Source organism: Ischnura elegans, chromosome 2 (genome assembly GCF_921293095.1).
Source record: "Ischnura elegans chromosome 2, ioIscEleg1.1, whole genome shotgun sequence".
In the NCBI taxonomy this organism is placed as follows: Eukaryota; Metazoa; Arthropoda; class Insecta; order Odonata; family Coenagrionidae; genus Ischnura; species Ischnura elegans.
Window position 1 is genome coordinate 8,457,227 of NC_060247.1, and position 20,354 is coordinate 8,477,580.

General features: G+C 37.1%; 3 protein-coding genes and 1 long non-coding RNA gene across 5 annotated transcripts in view; 1 reads left to right on the forward strand and 3 right to left on the reverse strand.

Moving 5' to 3' along the window:
- LOC124153354 (phosphoinositide 3-kinase regulatory subunit 4) overlaps window positions 1–1,857 on the reverse strand; it is a 59,114-nt gene extending 57,257 nt beyond the window's left edge. The window contains exons 1-4 of the mRNA XM_046526465.1: window positions 1,575–1,857; window positions 1,308–1,488; window positions 850–999; window positions 583–755 (exon numbers count right to left, since the gene is read on the reverse strand). Coding sequence (XP_046382421.1) covers window positions 583–755; window positions 850–999; window positions 1,308–1,488; window positions 1,575–1,666 — 596 coding nt within the window. The 5' untranslated portion in view covers window positions 1,667–1,857. The remainder of the gene's footprint in view (window positions 1–582; window positions 756–849; window positions 1,000–1,307; window positions 1,489–1,574) is intronic.
- A 1,218-nt stretch (window positions 1,858–3,075) lies between these two features.
- Window positions 3,076–7,979, reverse strand: LOC124153356 (bridging integrator 3-like). Its single transcript, XM_046526466.1, has 5 exons — window positions 7,800–7,979; window positions 7,511–7,660; window positions 7,315–7,422; window positions 7,047–7,221; window positions 3,076–4,028 (listed from the first exon to the last, which is right to left on the reverse strand). The coding sequence occupies exons 2-5, from the start codon at window positions 7,516–7,518 to the stop codon at window positions 3,459–3,461; spliced, it is 861 nt and encodes a 286-aa protein (XP_046382422.1). The 5' UTR covers window positions 7,519–7,660; window positions 7,800–7,979; the 3' UTR covers window positions 3,076–3,458.
- Window positions 7,980–10,986: 3,007 nt separating this feature from the next.
- LOC124153359 lies at window positions 10,987–17,321 on the forward strand. The gene is made up of 2 exons (XR_006863632.1): window positions 10,987–12,204; window positions 17,136–17,321. It is a non-coding gene; the product is annotated as an uncharacterized LOC124153359 (long non-coding RNA).
- LOC124153358 (survival of motor neuron-related-splicing factor 30) lies at window positions 12,480–20,327 on the reverse strand. Of its 2 annotated transcripts, none has more exons than XM_046526468.1 (6): window positions 20,180–20,327; window positions 19,651–19,789; window positions 19,415–19,541; window positions 19,016–19,186; window positions 18,773–18,899; window positions 12,480–13,127 (listed from the first exon to the last, which is right to left on the reverse strand). In XM_046526468.1, the coding sequence occupies exons 1-6, from the start codon at window positions 20,231–20,233 to the stop codon at window positions 12,981–12,983; spliced, it is 765 nt and encodes a 254-aa protein (XP_046382424.1). In that variant the 5' UTR covers window positions 20,234–20,327; the 3' UTR covers window positions 12,480–12,980. The 2 variants fall into 2 exon arrangements, with proteins under 2 accessions (XP_046382424.1, XP_046382425.1); XM_046526469.1 differs by lacking the exon at window positions 12,480–13,127 and adding an exon at window positions 17,232–17,324.
- Between the last annotated feature and the right edge of the window lie 27 nt (window positions 20,328–20,354).

Genomic DNA, 20,354 nt, shown 5'->3' on the forward strand with positions numbered 1-20,354 from the left:
AACCCTAACAGATGTGAAAAAAATTATCTTTTAATAACACAAAGGTTATGTTGATGGCAGATATAGCATCTGACTATCAGACACATCAGGGGCCCAATTCTGCCCTTCTTTTGCTTCAAATTCTTTATTATACATTTCTCATCTGTTGTTATGACTAAATTGAACAAAAATAAATAACCATTTGAGGTGAAGGATGAAATAATTTTGCCAGAATGCTGATTTTGACAATTTAGACCAATAGACAAACTACTAGGCTTTTATAAAAGCCAATGCCAACCTTTAACACACTTAATATGAGTTAACGGAAAAGAAACAAGTTTTCCAATCACTTCCCTCAGTATTCCACAGGTAATTTTCTCCAGTTTTGTGCAAAAGGTTGCATTATATATAATACACGGAATGCCTGTTAAGATTCATTAGATAAAAAATAGTAATTTATCCATGGATGAAAATAATTTCATGAAAAATAAAAGAATTTGGGAATATATAGTCTACGATAAATGCAATTAATCAAATATGTAAATAGGAAAGCAAACATAATGATTTCATTTAATTTAAGTTGAGGAAGCATTTTCAAATCACCTTTCTGGAGCAATGTAGCACGTTCTACGTCTTGATGTGTCAAAAAAATATGAGAAGTCAGCAGGATTATCTTCTGGGAGATATGTTGGTTTGAAAGATGCAAAGTCAGTTAAAAGAACCCAATTCCAGCTTGTTATCATTATATTTTCTAATTTTATATCCCCATGGCATACCTGGAATTTTTAATTGTATAGAGCATATTTTCATACATACTTTGACGAAATTTACATAAGAATCATACACCTGTAAGATAAGCACAAATCTCACCCCAACTTTGTGGCATTGATGTAGGGCATATAGCAGCTGAAAGGCAATCCATTTCTTCTCTATTAGGCTGAGGAATGGCCGAGTGCTTATTCTGTCATAAAGGCTGTACTTGACATATTCTCGCATTATTACACCAGCCTTCTCCGTGAGCTAAGTGAAAAGAATATGACTATTACTTACAATTTTAGTATGATCTAGGTTAGAAGTAAATTCGAGGATTTCATTATTTAATATCTTGGTACTAGATTTACACCTGTCTCTTTCACTCCTTTTAAGTATGTTCACGGTTTAACAAAGGCGATCACCAATAATTACATAACCTTAGAGTAACTATTTTACGTCATGAACATGTGATAGATTGATTTATGGCAAGTATAATCTATAAAGAAATCTGAGTAGCAAGCATAAGAGAAAAAATGATCCACAGAAGAAATTAAAAGACGCCAAACATGCATTACCACAGCCCGCTGAAAGGGTAAACAGTTAACAGCAGACGCCAATTTCACTCGAATGTCTTCTAATTTGTCCTTGTATGTTGACAGGGGTAAAGTTGGATCGTGAATGGCAAATACTTTCGCAACGATTAAACCTTCTTGTGACTTGGCCCGTGCGACTTTGAAAAAGCGAGTGCTCCCCAGACTGAAAACGTAACAACCAGAAATAATTAATGAGGATAAGAATAACTAAAAGATAGATGATAATTATAAGTGAACGACATAGCTTACCTGATGTCGAATTGTAATTCTGCATGCTCGGTTAAATAGTGTTCCACAGGATAAATCTGTGAGGGGGCAATGCCCACCAATTGATTACCCATTTTTCAGCAACCGACTCACGGACTTCCTAGGGGATGACAGATGTGTCACCGTTCCATAGGGAAATCTTAGAGTGAAATTCTCACAATTCACTTAGCGCTGATACAAGGAAAATACCTAAAATAACATTCGCGGGATAGGACTGATGTTTACAAATTACCAACATACGCCATTTCCGTCCCCCCACCACTTTCCGACAAGTGAGTGTAGCAAAGCGCTTGACATGAGCGCGGACTTCAAAGTGAGCGAAGATAACGGTCGCACGTTTACGGTGAACAATATGGCTCGTTGGGAGCCGTGGTAAAAGAATTTCTTTGTAGTTATATTACCATTACATTTATTATATTACTTATTTATAAATTTCTAGTCTTTTTTTAAGTGCAGTTCAACAGGTTCATTGGTCATGTAGTACATGATAAACCTCAAATTCGGAGGGTTTAGCCCATTTCTTAGGATATGTCAGTTAAAGTATGCATGCAACACCAATAGCGGGTCCACAGACGATACAATGATGCTAAGTACACTTAAAATTGATTCAATTTGTTTTTACTGGTATTCATTGGAGATAACATTCAAGTGAAAAACATGAGATATACCACCAAATTTCAATTCCCCAATTAGATTCTTCCATTAACAAAAATAAGTTTCACTTTAAAATTTCCATATGAAACTTATTATCGAGGTTCAACCTTTATTGATACTTCCCCAATTACTCTCCCACTATAACATAAATGAATGGGGAATCTAACACCTCTTTCTCATTACCTACCTCGAGGATCCTTTCCTAACTTCACTCTATATTCCATAGGTGAATGGATCGTGATCAGTGGGAGGTATTACCACGATTACCATACCTGGCCACAAATATCCCAATTAAAATCTCAATATAACATTTGAATTATTACTTCAATTCAATGGTAAAATTCTACTTACATTTTTGGGACAGCAGTATAATATGTACTTACGGCAGCCTTACAGACGGCTGCTCATTTATGGGGTGCCCTCCCCAGTTTAGTGCACAGGGCATTATAACATCACGTCTGGTCATAAATGTTACCAAATCACACAGCAATATATTTGTGTGCATCACATCATAAAAAGGTGATCTTATTTAAAACATAAATTTTGCAGGTATTTTTTTTACATTCAAGGCCTGTGGAATCTGGAAAATTAAATTATGTACTGACCAATGATCAAGAGTTTTGATCATAACTTCATACCAAAGTTCCTGGGATGGAAATCTAGCACCACCACAACAATTTTAATACAGCAGATAATATCAACAGTATTACCATATACGCAGTATACTCTGTGGAATTACCTACAAAGAATATTGAGCAATCTTCTTTCCAACCATGCATAGGAATTCTAAATACACATACATGAATGGAAAATTCTTTAACTACAAAAATCAAGATTTAGAGTAATATATTTACATACATATGTATACATATTCACCAGTGGATTTTACAATAAAAGCTTGGGGTGAACAATAAGGCAGCACAGAATATCAGTGAGATAATATTTGTTATTTTACATTTAATAAATTCAAAAGTACACATCGTCATCTAATTATTTATTGTTTATATAAAACATAACAAAAAACTGTACCCAAAGATGAATATGAACAATTACTAATCAACAACATTATCATCATGTCTTTAAATACAAGATTGGATGACTATAGTCCTTATAAGCACATATCATAACCTCAAAACAGTGATTCTTCTCAGTTTTCCTTCACAGGTCACTCTTTTGTTCATCTTTTCAGTCAGGAAGAAATGCAAAAAAATCCTATGTAGACACTCTACATGTTGGTTTCACAATAGACAAGGCTTTAATGGCTCCTAACTTTTTCCTAACATTTTCCTGGAATTCTGCATCGGATTTGCTGGGAGATGACGAGGGAGACATACTACTGCGCTTTGTTTGAGGAGAAGTGCCAATGTATGAAGTAGATGAATTGAGCACTAATGTGAAAAGACGGGTCATCTCCCCATAATAATCTAGCTGTGCTCTTGCTAAGGCTTGCAAACAGGGGTGAAAATACTCCCCTCGACGACAGTAAAATGTTGGAAGCTCATTCACCAAGATTCCGTGAATGCTATTTAGCTCACGTGTTGTGTCATTCAAGGATTTTTTGGCTGCCTCAACTTTCACAATGTCCGTTGCCATTCGGCCAATATTACTGCTACCCTGAGAGAGTTTGGCTACTTTGGATGATATCTTTTGCCATTCACTGATAGCTTGGTCCCTCCGATGAAGAGCTTGAGCCATGTCTTGAAAATAATTTCCATACTTTTTTGTGGGGTCAATTACAGCTCTCTGGCACACAGTTCCAATGCTCTGAACACTGCCCTCCAGCTTTCAAATTAAAGAAAAATAAATTAGAGATATAACGCAAACCAGTCTTGAGGAGAATGAAAGATCAGGGCCGGATTTACCGTAATGCAAAATAGACACATGCTTAGGGGCATCACAGTCAAAGGGGCACCTCCAGGGGTGGCAGTTCATTCAGTTACAGCAGTACGTAAAGTTTTAATTTTGAAGTTACTCTTCTTTTTTGTTGCAAGAATTAAGGCTAGACATTATTTTTGGAAAGGGTATTCATAAAGTGTTTAAGTTGCATAAAAGTTATCATGTAGTTTTACTCCAAGCTGTTTTTCTTTAATTGAATTGTCCATGTTTTCCCTGCGTAAAAATTCAAGCATAAACTTATGCTGTCAGCCATATATCTGTTTATTCCTTTTTCCAGAACCATACCTCATGGGAGTGGTTATGCCTTATCATAACAATCAGGGGGGGGTCTCGAGTGAGGAGGGGCGCTCAATGGAAAGGTGCCTAGAGCGTAACTTTGGGTAAATCCGGACCTGAGAAAGATTAATAACTAGTGCAACCAAGCACACCTAAAAGTTAAATAAAAAACAAGCAATGTTGTTAGGAGCATTTACTATTAAAAACTACAAAAAAATCATTTTCATTTCTAAGTTAATTTTCATACCAGAAGTACGGATATAATGCCTGTTTCATGAGGATAAAAAACAATTTGTGACAATGTTACAATTTAAAAATTATTTATTTTTATGTCTTTATTGCCATGTAATGAACCCAGTAGAGGATGTCAATGAAAAAATTCAATGCCCTCATCTAAGTGCTGCTGATCTGGGAAAAATATAAGAGGACTTGATTTGTATATTGAATGGAAGGTGTGATAGTTTTGAACACTTTTGGAAATTACATTTAAAAGAGAAACCTTCACAAGTTGATGACCCTTCACTTCCTCCAAATCGACGTATGCCAAGGAAATATGAAAATGACGAAGCCAGCTCACCACACACTTTCAAAACCCCAAAGGAATACTACAAAGCTATCTACATTGAAGTTTGTGAAACAGTGCAATCTTGCATTACTGAGCCATTTGCATCCACTGGACTCACGCAGGTTATTGCAGTTGAACCAGAGTGTTTGCTTTTAGTAAACAGAGGGAAAACAAATTTTTTTAAATCAACTGAGTTTTTCAAAAATGACCTAGACATTGAGAGATAACTTGTATATGTTATCCGATATTGCTAATAAAAAACAGCTGGCCTTAAAAAACATGCGTGATGTAAGAAAGTACATTACACAAGGGCCTGCAATTGGAGAAATGTTATGCGAAGTAGTGAAGTGCATTAAGTTTCTCCAAGTAGTTCCAATAACGACAGCGACAGCAGAACGGTCATTAAGTGCCCTTAGACGTCTGAAATCATATCTTCGATCAACAATGGGACAAAAGCGATTGAACAACTTGGCTGTTCTCCATGCCCACTGAGATGTTTTGGATGAATTGGATCTCCGTCCTGTCATCAATGACTTCATATACAATAATCCGGTCAGACGGTCAACATTTGCACCTTTCTAAAGACACTCTTGCCCTGATAATGGTATTTATATCAATATTTAAAATATTTGTAAGACAGATAAATACTTACAGAATGTTAAATTTTCAGTTTCAAAATGATAGTAAGAGTTCAGTACTGTATTTATACATTACGATTATATCTATATTTCATACTACAGCACTGTATTATTTATTTTCAAGTACTGCAATATTTTTAGAGAGTAAGGCCCAATTAAAACCCACTATTTACGTACTTGTTGACTGAAAGTATTAAGCGTACCTAATGTACAAACTTTACTAACTGTATTAAAGGATAAACGTTGAGATATTGTATTAACTTAAATAACCCTGAGTCTTATTCAAAGTAAACTTAAATTAGCTATGTCACTTATTAATGAAAGTGCTATATCTGAGCGACAACAATATTTTATGTTTCATTCTTTTATGATAGTTTAGGATTTATTTAAATATAATTTCAGTTTATTCAGAGTTATATATTCATTGCTCTGTAATAGTCTACGAGCGTAATTAAAACTGTAAATGAAATTAGCTTTTTACCAAAATACCGTGCTGTTGATGTTTTGTTCCTTTTTTCAAAGCCAAAGTCGAGTTATAGAGAGTCGAGTTTTCTGGGTTCTAATTTTGATCATATGACTCCTCTAAAAGGCCTTTAAGAAAACTAAAACTCACTATTTTTCATCTAAAATTTAGAAAATTTCCCGGGGCAAGACCCCTGATATGGGCCCCCCAATATTTTTTGTAAGTCAGCGCCCCTGCCTGAATGCATCTGCCAATTGCCACTTCAGTGGTCACCTCCTTTCCCTCACATCGGCTAGAGTCAACGTCCAATCGTTTGCATTAAAAAATCCATGACAACTATAGCCGACGTCAGGTCTTGTGCATATGAAAATCCCTGTCAGCTCCACCCGGCATGAATTGGTTATGGTTATTTTTTGCTCCTCTCCCAATTTCGAATCAAACATGCACTAAACATCAGCTCGAGGGATGGGCAAATTATTTCTTCATAAAAAGGCAAGCAATGTTGATTGCCAAATAAATGTATAAAATTGGCCTTCTAGTAAGCACCATTGCTGCCCAAAACAAAATTACGTCTTGGCCATAAAACTTTATTTCCATAATTTGAGATTTATATAAACGTCACGTGCACTTGAAAAGATTGACTAAATCTTGGGCCTAAGTCAGTGCATCAAAGAATTGCAACTAAGTCAATAGAACTAGGCTATATAGGTGCCAAGTCAACGCATCCAGAAGGGTAAATAGGTCAAAATACAATGACATTTGGTTTGGTGTTATTATGAACTGCAAAAAGGAACTTGTTGACATCAAATGAGTCCCTTCAGTAGATAATTTTCCTCATGCCAGTATTCAAACCTTGAGTTTGTTATTGGAAACTTAAGAAATTTTCCCCTTATAAGAACAAAGAGACTAATTGTGTCCAGAACGTGACACTCAATACCCAATTAACAACAAGCTTTTGATACCTGAACCAGCACGGACAGATAGTCCTCCACGATTTTTCTCAATTCCGTATTATTGTGACAAACAGGACTGTTGGCAAGGTCTGAAGAGAGTTTATTTTCCAATTTATAGGCATTAACGACCAACTCGCTGTACTTCTTCACTTCTTTCTGCAACCTTCGAGTATTTTCCTCCAATCTGAGAGGTAAAACAATGGACAAATATGAGTTCCACATGATTCGAAAATATGGTTAACAAGTACATATGAAATTCACGTTCCATACGACTTACCCTTGCAGTCTAGCAAACGTCAATTCCAAATCCCTTTGTTCGCCAGAAGCAATAAGATTTGGGGCCGAAGACGGCTTTGTCGTTAAGTGACTTCTCTTCAGAGGGTTCCTGAAAAGGTAAAGAAAATAGAATAAAATGGGTGCTCCAATCCATAGGCGACATACTTCCATTTTTACAAATATCGTTGATATAATACCACGTCATCTTCAGGCGACGATACTATGCCCAATCTTATGGGTAATAAACGAGAAAACAACTTCCAGAAGGAATTAGTAGAATATTATACACCGTAGATGAGATAATTAGGGGCTAACTAGATAGTGCCAGATCAGGTTTTCATGGAATCCTGCAAGAAACACTCACGCTACACTGTAACCCACATTTAACCAAAACAATAACGTCGGAGTGGATGAATTCAATCAGCACGGGACCCCGAACTGAAAGCACGTAAAAAAAAACTACCAGGAAATATGAGCTAAACGCACTTAAAAAGTTCATAACACGTCTATGAATGATAACTGACGTAAATCAACCACAAATAAACACGATTCACACAACGACGCAACCCACTCAACACCGCATCACAAACAGATCGAAATGCGCACCGAGTCCACGAATATTCCATACCAGTATTCACACGTGTCTAGGAATGTTGTCGCTCCGCGGATATTATAATAAGTTTTCTAAAATAGCCACTCGCAGCGCTACCCCGCAAATGTATCTGCACATATCCGCATAAATACTAAACTCGCTAAACTCTACGCATATCCACCTGCGTATGCACCTTACAAGAGGAAATACACAGCACAGAAGGAGAAGCGCCTCCTTATTCCATGGTAATACGTAAAAGAGTCAATAAATGATATTATCCACATTTAACGCGCGCGAGACAATTTTTAAATAAAATTGAACAGTCCGATCTTTTCTGCCGAAGCCTACAACGCTTAAAGCTGACAATCAACGGGGAATCAAGTCTTGGAAATTTTTTGAGGAAGCATTCATATATAATGCGTTAGCAACTTCAATCGTCTGACGCATTGATCACGCCCAAAACTTTTCCGTCGTGCCAACCTAGGGCATTTAATTATCAGTATTAGTCAAAGGCTGGAAACACATTTATCTTTTGCTGTGGCGAATGGCTTACATTTTTCGACTTTTATTTGGACCACCCATACTTGGCTTCACAAAATCCCCAGCACGTCTTGCATGGGACCCATCTACAGATAAAATATCCCCGAATGTGGGTGTTCGCTGCGGTGTCACCGTAGTGATGTATAGCCAGAAATATCGTTCGGAGGTGCAAAACCGGGGGGGGGGATTTTTTTTAAACAAAGGAACTAATTAATCGGGTTTAAACTGATTTTAACACTTTAATACTCGAAAAAGCATCATTCATTAAAGAAATATTTTGTAAATTCATGATTCTTCAATATTTTGTTTTACTTTTTGAAGGAAAATAATTGTGTTTTTATATTTCGTGGGGGGGGGGGGAGGTTTGTCCCCCTCCTGGCTACGCCACTGTATCACCGTGTTGCTAGTATTCACGTTTTTCCATGTAATTAGCAACTGCAGTCTCCCAGGATCCTCATAAAAAAGTAACACATTGCTCGGCGATGATGGTATCGATTTGGAAAATTCAACTTCTTGGCCTTAAATCTGTGTATATGCAATGGTTCCCATTGTTGATTTGTAGTTAGAATCGTTCTCATAACTCCTTGTTTCATGGCAATATCCTCAGAAGTTTTCCACAATTTCTACTTGCTTCTCAAATCTGTCTGACAGGAGGTATTGTAATAAACCAATAAGGACCCCATTCTGTAATTTGGCAAAATGGAATATTATTATGGAAATATATACCATTATTAGTCTTTACCTTCCTCTTGGGGATTAATTCTGAATTACTGCCGGTAGGGCCACCCATGCCAGATATATTGAAGAGTAGCAGCCAGACGAAAGGTACCTAGTCCACGTGATGGGGTCACATAAAAAAATGTTGGAATGGAAATGGGAGACCCTACCCTATCTCTTTCCTAAAGACATGGAGTACAATAAAATGAAACTCTGAAACCCATCGAATGGAACGTCTGCAACCCATCGTCCGCAAAGGGAGGGTAGCGAGATCGGCAAGGTCCTCGGACCCTCCGACAAGCAAAATCCTTGCAGAGACTTAATCATCATCTTCAGCAGCAATCAAGAAAGAAGAAAAGAAGACCAAGGAGATGGAGAATAAGGAGTCAGCAATAAATGTAGGGTTTTGGAATGTGAGGACAATGATGAGGGAAGGGAAGCAATAGAGAATGGGGATGGATATCTCAGGATTATGCGAATAGAGGTGGAAGGACGGTGGGGACTGTTGGAGTGATGTGTACATATAGGATAATGTATAGTATTGGGGAGGAAAGTCAACAAGAGGTAGCTTTCGTATTAAACAGGAAGATGGGTAGGACTCTGGAGGTAGAAACTTGACCCACCAACCTTGTGATGGTTCAAGTTTAGGTACATGCCCTTGCAATCATGGGGATGAAGAAGTAGATAAGGTGTAAAATCATAAAGAGCGAAGATACTCATAAGGAATTCCAAGGGATACGGGGAGATAACAGGTAGACTACATAATGATAAGACAGAGGTTTAGGAACAAAGTAAAAAACTCTAGCAGCTTCCCTGCAGCGGATAAGGATTCAGACCACAATCTAGTGCTTATGCAACATAAGACTCAAAGATATGGAAAGTTAGAAAGGCGAGGAAATGGAATGTAGAGGCTCTGAAGGGAACTCTGAGGAGATAATATCAGGAACTAATGGAAAATAGTATATGGGAGATTGGAAGTACTCAGACTGTAGAGGAAGAGTGAGATAATATTAAAACGGGAATAGTCAAAGCGGAGGAGAATTCAGTTGGCTATGTTGACAGCAGAAGGATAAAGAAGCCATGGATAACGGAGGAGATGGTAAAACAATGGGAGAGAGAAGGAAGTGGAAGAACGTGGACACAGAGCAGGGCAAATGGAGATATGGGCAAATAAATGATCGATTATGGTGTGAAACTAGAGGGTGTGGGAGGCTTGGTGGGAAAGACAGTGCGAGGAAATGGAAAAGTTCCAGAAGGAAGGAGAGGTAGGCGCGTTGTACGCCAAGGTGAAGTGGTTTTTTTCAGTGCCCTTAACTATTTGCTTCATGTACGATGTATCACGGCTTCAGCTTCGTCCCCCCTTTCATAGGCAAATTCCTCGAACTTCCACTTCCACAAGTTTGAGCTACATAAACCCTTAGTTTTCCATCTTACAACATCTACTGTCCGTGTACGTTTTCATTACGAAACGTTGAGCAAATGATTGAGTGAACCGAATGTTAGGTTTGCACTTAAAATTTCTCACAAAATGTGCTTTATATAGTCGAGGACCTAAAATCCAGAAAGCTTGGGACCAAAGGGCTTCCGGATTACTGGCCTTCATAGGATATTTAGTAAATTAATTAATTTAAAAATGCGCTCAGGCTCTTGTACTTGATATCCTTATGTGTCCCTGACAAGGTTCTTAGGGTATGTCCATAGTATGTGCTAAATTCCTACTCATCCCAGAACAAGGCTTGGAGAGTGGTGCCACGAGGTGGCAAGTCAAAACACTACGCAGAGGAATTTTCAAATGTTCTGGATTTCAGGTTTTCCGGGTTTCAGGATTTGAGGTCCTCAACTGTACATGCAAAATTTTAAAGTATTTTTTAAGAAGGATGTATCTTTGTTACGAAGTCATAGAAAAATTTTACCATAGGCATTTTCCGCTGTTTATTCAATTCCTAGTTTTTGATTTTAATGATTACACTTGGGAAACAATACGGAAAATCTCCCAAATAGGGTAGTTGGTACTCTGTTTTTCCGAAATTCTCCCCTCTGGTTATGGACCCCTCCCCCCGAACTATATTCCTGGCTGTACCACTGGTAGTAGGATAGTGGTATAGTCGTGTCCCTGTCACTCTCCTACTATGTATGGCTACAAAAAAGGTAGAACGCTGAACTTTAAGCACTTGTACAAAATTCTTCCGAAGCTCCATAAGGTCGTGTCATACATATATTGTTTTACTCATTGTTTATTCGACTACAACAATGAATCATTAAAAATTATTTAAACGTAAACGTTTAGCTTCTACGGTCGAAAGAGTGAAGATGAACATGTGAAAAACAATCAAAACTGTCGTCTTCTTCATCTTGTCACGGGCAAAATATTAGAGTGGTGCATTTCATTGTATATTTTATAGAGAAAATATCATCTTCGCAACATAAAGCGCTTTTTAAAAATATAAATTTTACCCATTTCTTGATATTTAAAGTGGGTTTCAGTGAAGAAAGAACACAATGATGAGAGCTTGAAGTAAGAAGAAAAATGCTATATGCGTGTGAAACTTGTGTTTTATTTGATGTGTAATGTGATTGAGCGAATGATGCCTTTTGGTCGCACGAAGGAGGAAAGGCTGTGTGATTCGTGTGTCCTCCAAATTTAGGAGGAGAATAGTGAAGTCTCCAGGACAAGAGGACCATGCGAGGAGTAAAGTGTGTGACTTAGCTGAGCTTTGGGTTCTTAGGGCCATAATCTATGCATCGAATAAGGCTAGGTTTTTTTAGGAGTGTAAATTATAGTTTTTTTTAATCGAACCGAGGTTTTACACGCTCTGCATTTCATTGGAGTGTACAGGATTTAAACTTTATCACTCAGATGGAAAAGTGGTAACTTCTTCCTGCAATTCCTTTGGGGAAGGATCATTTATTTACCTTGTATTTACTCTCTCTCTAGGCTCAAGACATATGAAGAAGAGAAGACCCCATGTGAAGGGGACTGATGTGAAGAGGACCTAGGTTAGCTGCGGGTCCTTACGGCTGTGATCATTGCGTCAATTAAGGGTAGGTTTTTTAGGTGTGTTAATTACATGTAGTTTTTTTTGTGTTGAAATAATGTTTGACATGTCCTGCATTCCATCGAAGTGTAGGCGATTTAAACAGTGTCATTTGGATGGAAAATTGGTAATTTCCTCCTGGTGCCATGGGGAATAGTGGAGAGTATCCAATTCCTTGGAGTTACCTCTCAAGAGAGACCACCAGTCACCTGATGGAGGAAAATAAAAGGAAATACAAACACTCATAATTTTGCAGTGATAAGTTAATTCATAGACTTCAAATACCTTCAAAATTACAGTTTTAATACAATGTACACAAAAAGTTACAGGATTATTTTTAATATTTTACAAGCTTTCTTTCATTTGTGTGATAATTACTTGCCTCCAGAATATACACTTCCGCTGAGAGTTGCTTACAAAACTAATTTTGGTGTTTTCACAATCAAAAGAAATGCATTACACCACAGTCACTTAAAATTAGGATAAAATTCTTAAGAAAAGAAAGCACTTTCACACTCATTTCCATACCTGAAAAAGTATTGTCACATTGTCAAAAGTTTGTCGAAACTGGTATGGAAAAATAACATAACACTGACACTACAGAAGGTCTATTGGATAAAGTTTCGAGAAACTTCCGCAAGAATAATGTCACTTTCACACTGTGTAAGACATAAATAATTCCAATCACTTTCACGAATTTCTATCAATGATTTGAAGCACTAGAGTCATAACTCGCTTCCACTTTGATAGCTCAAATGTTTCTCTGTAGGCCAATTAAGGTTTTTATACACCTTTCCTCCATTTCTCAGCAGCTGTATATTCCGTCATTGGCCTTCCTCCAATGCCACACGTTCCAATGCCAACTCTTCCATTGACATTGTCAGGTGATGCAAATATACTCTTCTTAACAATACCTTTCTTCCCAGTAGTCTGAAATTAAATTATAGCTACATATTATTACAATAATAGCAGCATTCATACAAAGCTCAAAAAATATGAAAGACTCCTAAACACCCCAATTTAAAATAAATCAAAAGGTAAATTTGCATTGATGTCCAAATCAAAATACCACTCATTGTCAGTGAACTCCTTACGCAATTACTAAGGACTCAAAATCAACAAATGTCAGTCCAAATTGTTTAGGCATGATCTTGACTCCACTCACATGTGCTTGTTTGGCTGTCAATGACTACAACCTACAATGGCTACAACCTAAGCAGCACCTGGAAATCGGTGCTGAGAAAAATTGAGAAGAGGCGAACGGAAAACGGGTGGATTGCCAGCCAATCAGAGAGTTCCCCTGACATTCATTCCTCAACTGACCATTCGCACGTCACTTGACCCTTGAAGGCACCTATGTAAGACGGATGAGTTTCAAGGATGATAATCATCTCAGCTTGAAAATGATCCTTTAGTCGATGATCGAGATATTGGCCCAAATGGGCACCCTGATCCTGTGGACGACCTGAGAGAACTTCTTTGAGCAGATATGATAGGAAAACATCAAATGCTATCTCAGCTAAATATTATGTTAACCTCTATTTAAGAGTTCTTAAAATGCAAATTATGGTTCTTCTCAAACCTTCATAACCTGCATTTTTTCTATAATAGCAAAATTTAATGTAATTGCCTACAACTAATACAAAATTGCTGAATGAACACTTACAAAATGTGGAGGAAAAGGGCACTGGCCTTTCTTTGTCTCGTGTCTCTCACAGCATTGAGTATATATATGACAAAAAGACATCGCTTTGCTAGGTGTGAAATAGCAATGGGATATACGCATTCATTTTAAGGAAAAGGCCACTAACTACATTTGGATCACCAGATTAAGAATACGTACATTCAAATAGTGACCATATTGCCAGTAGGTCAAACATGGCTGAAATGATTCAAGTCCTAACGATAGAGAACATGTAACGCAGAAAAAAAGTAACCGAGTCCATAAATTATCTTCAAATTTCTCATCTTTGAGAGGACACCAGTATTCCAAATCTAAAAATCAAGGTTTGCCAAAGAAATAGGACAGAATGGATTGAAATCCTAAAATGGATTTCCTATTTTAAATCCTAAAAGTTTCAAGGGCATATTTACAAATCCATCAACTCCATTGAAAATGTCTTGTGCATCCCTCATACTATGCTTCATGAATAAAGCATTAACTCGTCATTATTTCGTCAGGTGCAATATTGGAATTGCTGAGTTCAGGCACAATGTTGCATGACAGGCACAGATGCGAATAAACATTATTAACTCGTAGCATGGCTCAGTGGTGTACCTATAAAGTTAATGCCACCATTGTCCGTGCACTCGAACACTTACATGACATCTTTCATGTTATGCATATACCCCTTTACATGCCGTCATATGGCCCTGGACCGATCCAGCAAGATGCGATTTAACGTACTCTTTGGGCTATGAAGTATTATTATACGTAGTGTATTTCAGCATGTGAATTCTATAGATCAGTGTTTTTTATTTTCCTAACTTATTTATCTAATAATGCTTTTATATCGCTTTACTATGCCATTATTCATCTTAATTTTGCTGAATAATCAGCCACTGATCAGTAAGCATAAATGCAAAGAGTGAAAGGTGTCAAAACAAAAAGCTACTACAAGCATCAAGGGTCTATGTCGCCTAGTGGCACGAATTAATTTTTAAAAAACTTGCCCTGTGCCTGCCAGATCGATTGTGCCTGACAAAAGGGTAATGGCACTGAAGCAACATGGTCTAATACATATATAACAAGTTTGAGCTAGATAAACTTCCCAATTATAGTAACAGGAAGAGGATATTCATTGCACTGCAATAAGCAAGTGGCAAAAACTGTACGAGTTGCATGCTTTGCACACCAATACCGCCTAAATTTTCAAAGGTATTCAAGTAAGCTAGGAAAGTATTCTTGATGAATTATGTTCCCAGAGAGGAAGTTCATAATTAAGTCCAGTAAAAAGTTTGTACTCAAAATTTACACCTCAGCATCAAAACGTGTAGTAATAAATATAGAAATCAATGTAAATTTACAAAGGTTGTATAACTTCATTCAAAAATAAATGTTCACAAAGTCGAATCAATGAATGTCATAAAATAAAAGTAGAAAACAGAAGCCCTGCCAGTAATTATGTATTAAGGATTCATCCTGTGGTCACAAAAACACCTTATTTTAGACACTCCACAATAAAACACCATAGCAAATGCATATTTAACACATGAGACAATTTTATCTCGGTTTTATGACCATGTACAGTGGAAGAAAAAAATTAATGCAAAGCTCATTGGCATCTAAAAGCGGCCAGGTTAGGAAATATTTAAAGATGCTTGTCTTCCAAAATTTTATCCTTGTAATGCTCTCATACAACCGGGAATTAAAAAAAAAAAATTTTCCCTTACACTGGGGAAATTATTCATTTCGGTTGCATTGTGACAATGGGTAGAAGACGACAAATTAGGAATTTCTCTTCATTTTCTCAGCTAGAATGGAGTTTACATGTCAGGACATGTGTGAACACAGCAGATGTATAAGGAATTGAAACTGCCTGCTTATGTGAGATAGGACTTTAATTTCAACAAAGAAATAATCACATTAGAATTCAATAGCCATGCAACATCTTCTGGTGATTGCGCTAGGTTTTGCAAAGCTTTAACATCAGAAAAATGCCCACAGTGTGTGTATAGCATCAAATCATACGCCACTGAGACTTCATCCTTTGTCCTTGAAACTTCTGGTTCGTTGCATGATGCTTTACCCACTACACCACTGGAACTATGTTGCCCTTGAGCAATTTCAATTCCCAATACATTGGCTGAGTTCACAAACATCCCAATGAGAGCAAACTTCATTCTAGGTGAGACGAGGGTGAGCATACTTCAGAGAACATGGGGAAGAATTCCTAAATCGTTGTCTTTTACGCATTATCATAATGCGGCCGATATGAATAATTTCCCTGGTGTAAGGGGAATATAGATTTTAAAATTCTTAGATGTATGAGAGCATTATGAGAACAAAATTCAGGAAGACGGAAGGCTTCAAGTAGTTCCTAAGCTGGCCGTTTTCAGATGCCATTGAGCTTTGCAATAATTTTTTCTGCCATTGTACAACCTACAAATAAAACTGGTGAAGTTAGGTATAGGTGTTAAGACCTGAAATATGGGAGGAGGAAAACAATTTTATACTTGTGTCCACTATTTACAGATAGCAAGATACTGCCTAGGGTGACTGTTCTTAATCTTACCCAAGCCTTCAATCTTCATTAGAAGCAGGTCACTCTCCAACTCTTTACACTGAATCTGATAGAGGCAATGAGGCAGTGGCTTACATGAACTAATGAAAGGCCCAGTGTCCAGCTCGTAGTTTTTCAAGAAATTAACAAACAGCTGACAAATATAATGTAGCCGTGACAGCATTAAATTATAGACAATATCAACCTTAAAGTCAAAACTGCACTCAAATAATTTGAAATAAAAATTGCTAATTCTATTTTACCTCCTCAAATACTACTCTCCCAATCAGACCAGTGTATGGGTCCTGCCTCCAAATACTAATTTCTCATACCATTAAGCTAACGGCAAATTTCTATCCTACAGACAAACTGGCTGACAATAACTATATTCCATCACTGGCCCTTCCTATGAATATTTCCCAATTCAAGGGAGAGTCAAGATGAAAATACCATGCTCGGGGGACGAGTTTCCACTCCCTCTTTCACAGACAACATTCACTATTCCAAAAAGGCACATTAATAATTAAAAAGCAAAAAAGCCCTGTACTCAATCTGAGAAGAAATCTTATGCAAGTTACGTTTTCTGGATATTTCACAACTGGCTTACCAGAAATGACCTGAAAACAGAGGGGAAAGTGATTCAAAGGCACACATAGAAAGATGAATGAAGTAAAATACCCGTGTGTTATCACTATTAACAACATCTACTCCACAGGAGGAATAACTCCATGGAGGACCACAGCACACCCCAATGATGACCATCAATCCTCCCACAAGGCCCACCACCTCTTAGGGCTATCAATTCGGGCTGCCACCCTCAGCGATGCCCTTGCACCAGTCTCGTCAGTTGGAGTAGGCCAAAGCAGTGGCCCGCAAACTCATTATCCTTTTTTGCAACCTGGAACTTGTATGAAAACAGGAAGCCAGAGCATGATCTTCTCAACGTCACACCAGGTAAAACCAAACACTTCTCACCTGATTATTAGATGAAGCGGGCTGTAATTGAACATATTGTCCACTGCTCTTCCTAACCTGCAGGACTAGATGACTTTAACCATTATGCTAACTTATTGTTTAGTGTGTGCATATGATGCTAATCTAAACCAGTTCTAATACACGTATTTTCAACCAATTTAGAGTAAAAAATAAAAAGGAAATGGTTAAAAATCAAGCACAGACCCAATTTAGAGCAAAATAATAAAAACTATCTGCTAAATATAATTAGAAATACACAAAATTCATGATTTCTGATGAAAAGGTAAGTAAATGTGGAACACATGGGATGGGAACGATTGTTCATATCTTCACTCTGTCACCCTTTGTGAAGGATTTGTTTGAGGCCAAAACAATATAAAAATATGCCAGATGATCATGAAATATAGTCACGAGACATTCAGAAGTGCAAGCACACATATCCTACCATGAGGTCAATATGCATTAGAGCTTGCTAATACGAAAAAGAAAATGGCAATGAATATGGCTGTAAGTTAAGTAAATAATAACTTTTAATGAGATAACTCAGCATGAGATATGTTTGAAAATCATTACTGGACAAACTGGAAACATTCTTATGGCCTGGTTGCAAAATTATGTAATATGTATGTGTTTATGTGTGAATTTATGAGCAATTGGTGGACCGGAATGGAGAATGAATGAATGCATAAACCAAATCACAACAGGTTTAATTTTCTGTTTGTGAATTCATTCAAGTTGGGTAGTCATAAGGTGCATTTTTGCATTTGTGATTTATCACATTAAGGTTTCAGAGTAAAAGAATCACTTTTTTTGGCCCTTGAATAACTAGTAGAAACTGCTTTTGCACAGCAAATAAATTATATATTCCACAAATGAAAATCACCGATCATACATATTGATTATAAACATCAAGATTTAATACAGTGGGCACAAATGCTATGGCCGTGATGTTAGGCAAGTCTTATGCTGTGGGGCAATAACAATGTCACTGGCTGCTAGAAGCAGACACCCTTCACAGTTTCCCACAAAAACATTGACAATGAGAAGGATAAAATATTCCATAATAAGGCAAACTGAACATAAATTCAAGGGCCACGCTTAAACCCTTCATCCCAAAATTCTGAGGATTCAGAAAACTCAATTTTTTTATTTTACCCCATAGCAGAAAAATATGCAACTGCTGATGTTTATAACGTACACTATAGTCTCACGGGGCCATAAAAATATTGATAGCCAGGAAATGATAATTGCCTTTCAATTTGAAGCTGAAGAAATGTTTCACATGCAAAATTAAAACATGAAGCAACCTATGGCTGATAGTGCATCTTCAGAAATGAAACTGAAATCTGCCAGTAGAAGTTACAAAAAAAGACATACCTTGTGACTGAAAGCGAGCCATTTGTTTTTCTCTCCTTCACGTTCCTCTTCTAATTGTTTAAACCTTTGCTGCTTCCTTTGCTTTTTCTTTTTAAGATATTCTCTTTGTTTCAGAACTAATTGCTTTCTAAATGAAACGGATATGAAATAAAATAATCAGTACAAATACTAATTTTACTGCGTGTGCTGTGTAAAAATTAAAACTCTCACACCAATCCGAAGAAGTATGATAACGCGACTCACTTGGACTTAGAATCTGCTGGTAAATCACCCGGATGGGTAACCTTGGGTACTCCCTCCTGAGAAAGCTCCCTTAATAGAGACACATTGGTCACGTCTTCCGTTTGGTAATTACAAAACTTAACAGTGCATATGCCATTTTCACCTAAATCTTCTATTGTTGCTTCATAATACCTAAAATAAGATAACGAGGAAATTATAATTGAAATGCATACAAATGAACCAAATCCATTTCCAAGAAGATTATGAGAGTAAAGAATAGGTATTGGCCAACATCAATGGAAAGCTCTCTTCAAAGACAAAATTTTCTTGAAATTAAATTAAAGGCACTAACATGATCAAATAAGAATAAGAACATAACATATACCGGTAAATTGGTGAAGAAATGGCAAAAATACTCACTCCCCGTTAGCATTCCATAGAGCTAAACATTTTTCGCCAACTTTCCAATCTGTTTTTGAAGGGATGCTACTTTTAAAATCCTCGTCTTTGGAACTGTCATCTTCGGCTTCGGAAACAAAGCTGGAACCTAACAGAAACTCAAATTAGATCATTGAGCGAAATCAGATGACAAATATGACTACAGAAAACACGCTACAAAGCAAAAAGAAAAACAGAACTACAAGCATTGGACTCACTAGCTGCTGCCTCGGCCCCTTTAGCTTCAAGTAACTGAGTTTTTATTAGATCTCGAGTCAACTCTATAACCTCCTCCAAATCCACTTTAAGCTTCAAAAGTTCTCCATTCTCAGGGTCTGTGGTCAATGCTGCTTCAACCTAAAACAAAGTGAAATCTATTACAAGAACATAAGGTCGTTCTTTCACCAAGTAGAAACTAGTCACAATGTAAGAACAAAACAAAATAACAATTGCGAATGATAAAATCTCAAGGGAAAAAAGTCCTTGAAGTATTCGAATAGAATATCAGTTATACGTTCAAGTATTTCACAAGAACAAGTCAATGTATAGCCTCGGGTAATCTCAATGACAAGTATGTTATAAGTAATCTGCAACATTGCACGAAATTCCCATGACATGAGTTAGTGAATAACAATCAAATTAGAACCAAATTTCAACTATAAACGAGAATTTTAAGCAATCACATTCCCCGAACACAAGTACATAATAAAATTCACACAATGGGAGCTTACATGCAAGCATAATTACCTGTTGCAATTGAAGCTTATAATTTTGAAGATTTCCTTGCAAGTCTTCAGCCATATCTTACGATAAAATAATCTTCAATTCTGATTACAACCGCATTTAACAAATAACACCACAATCACCGCACTCTCTAGAGACAAACAATACACGATCACTTAAATTTCGTAACTACCGCCAG

Excerpts from the sequence above, each read along its gene's own strand:
- LOC124153356 (XM_046526466.1), bottom strand. Across the intron at positions 7,222-7,314 it reads ACGTTTGCTAGACTGCAAGG|ATTGGAGGAAAATACTCGAA; the intron begins GTAAGTCGTATG and ends TTTACCTCTCAG. Across the intron at positions 4,029-7,046 it reads ATCTGTCCGTGCTGGTTCAG|CTGGAGGGCAGTGTTCAGAG; the intron begins GTATCAAAAGCT and ends TTAATTTGAAAG.
- LOC124153358 (XM_046526468.1), bottom strand. The coding sequence starts at position 20,233 with ATGGCTGAAGACTTGCAAGGAAATCTTCAAAATTATAAGCTTCAATTG. Across the intron at positions 19,187-19,414 it reads CTATGGAATGCTAACGGGGA|GTATTATGAAGCAACAATAG; the intron begins GTGAGTATTTTT and ends ATCTTATTTTAG. Across the intron at positions 13,128-18,772 it reads GGCTCGCTTTCAGTCACAAG|ACTACTGGGAAGAAAGGTAT; the intron begins GTATGTCTTTTT and ends ATTTAATTTCAG.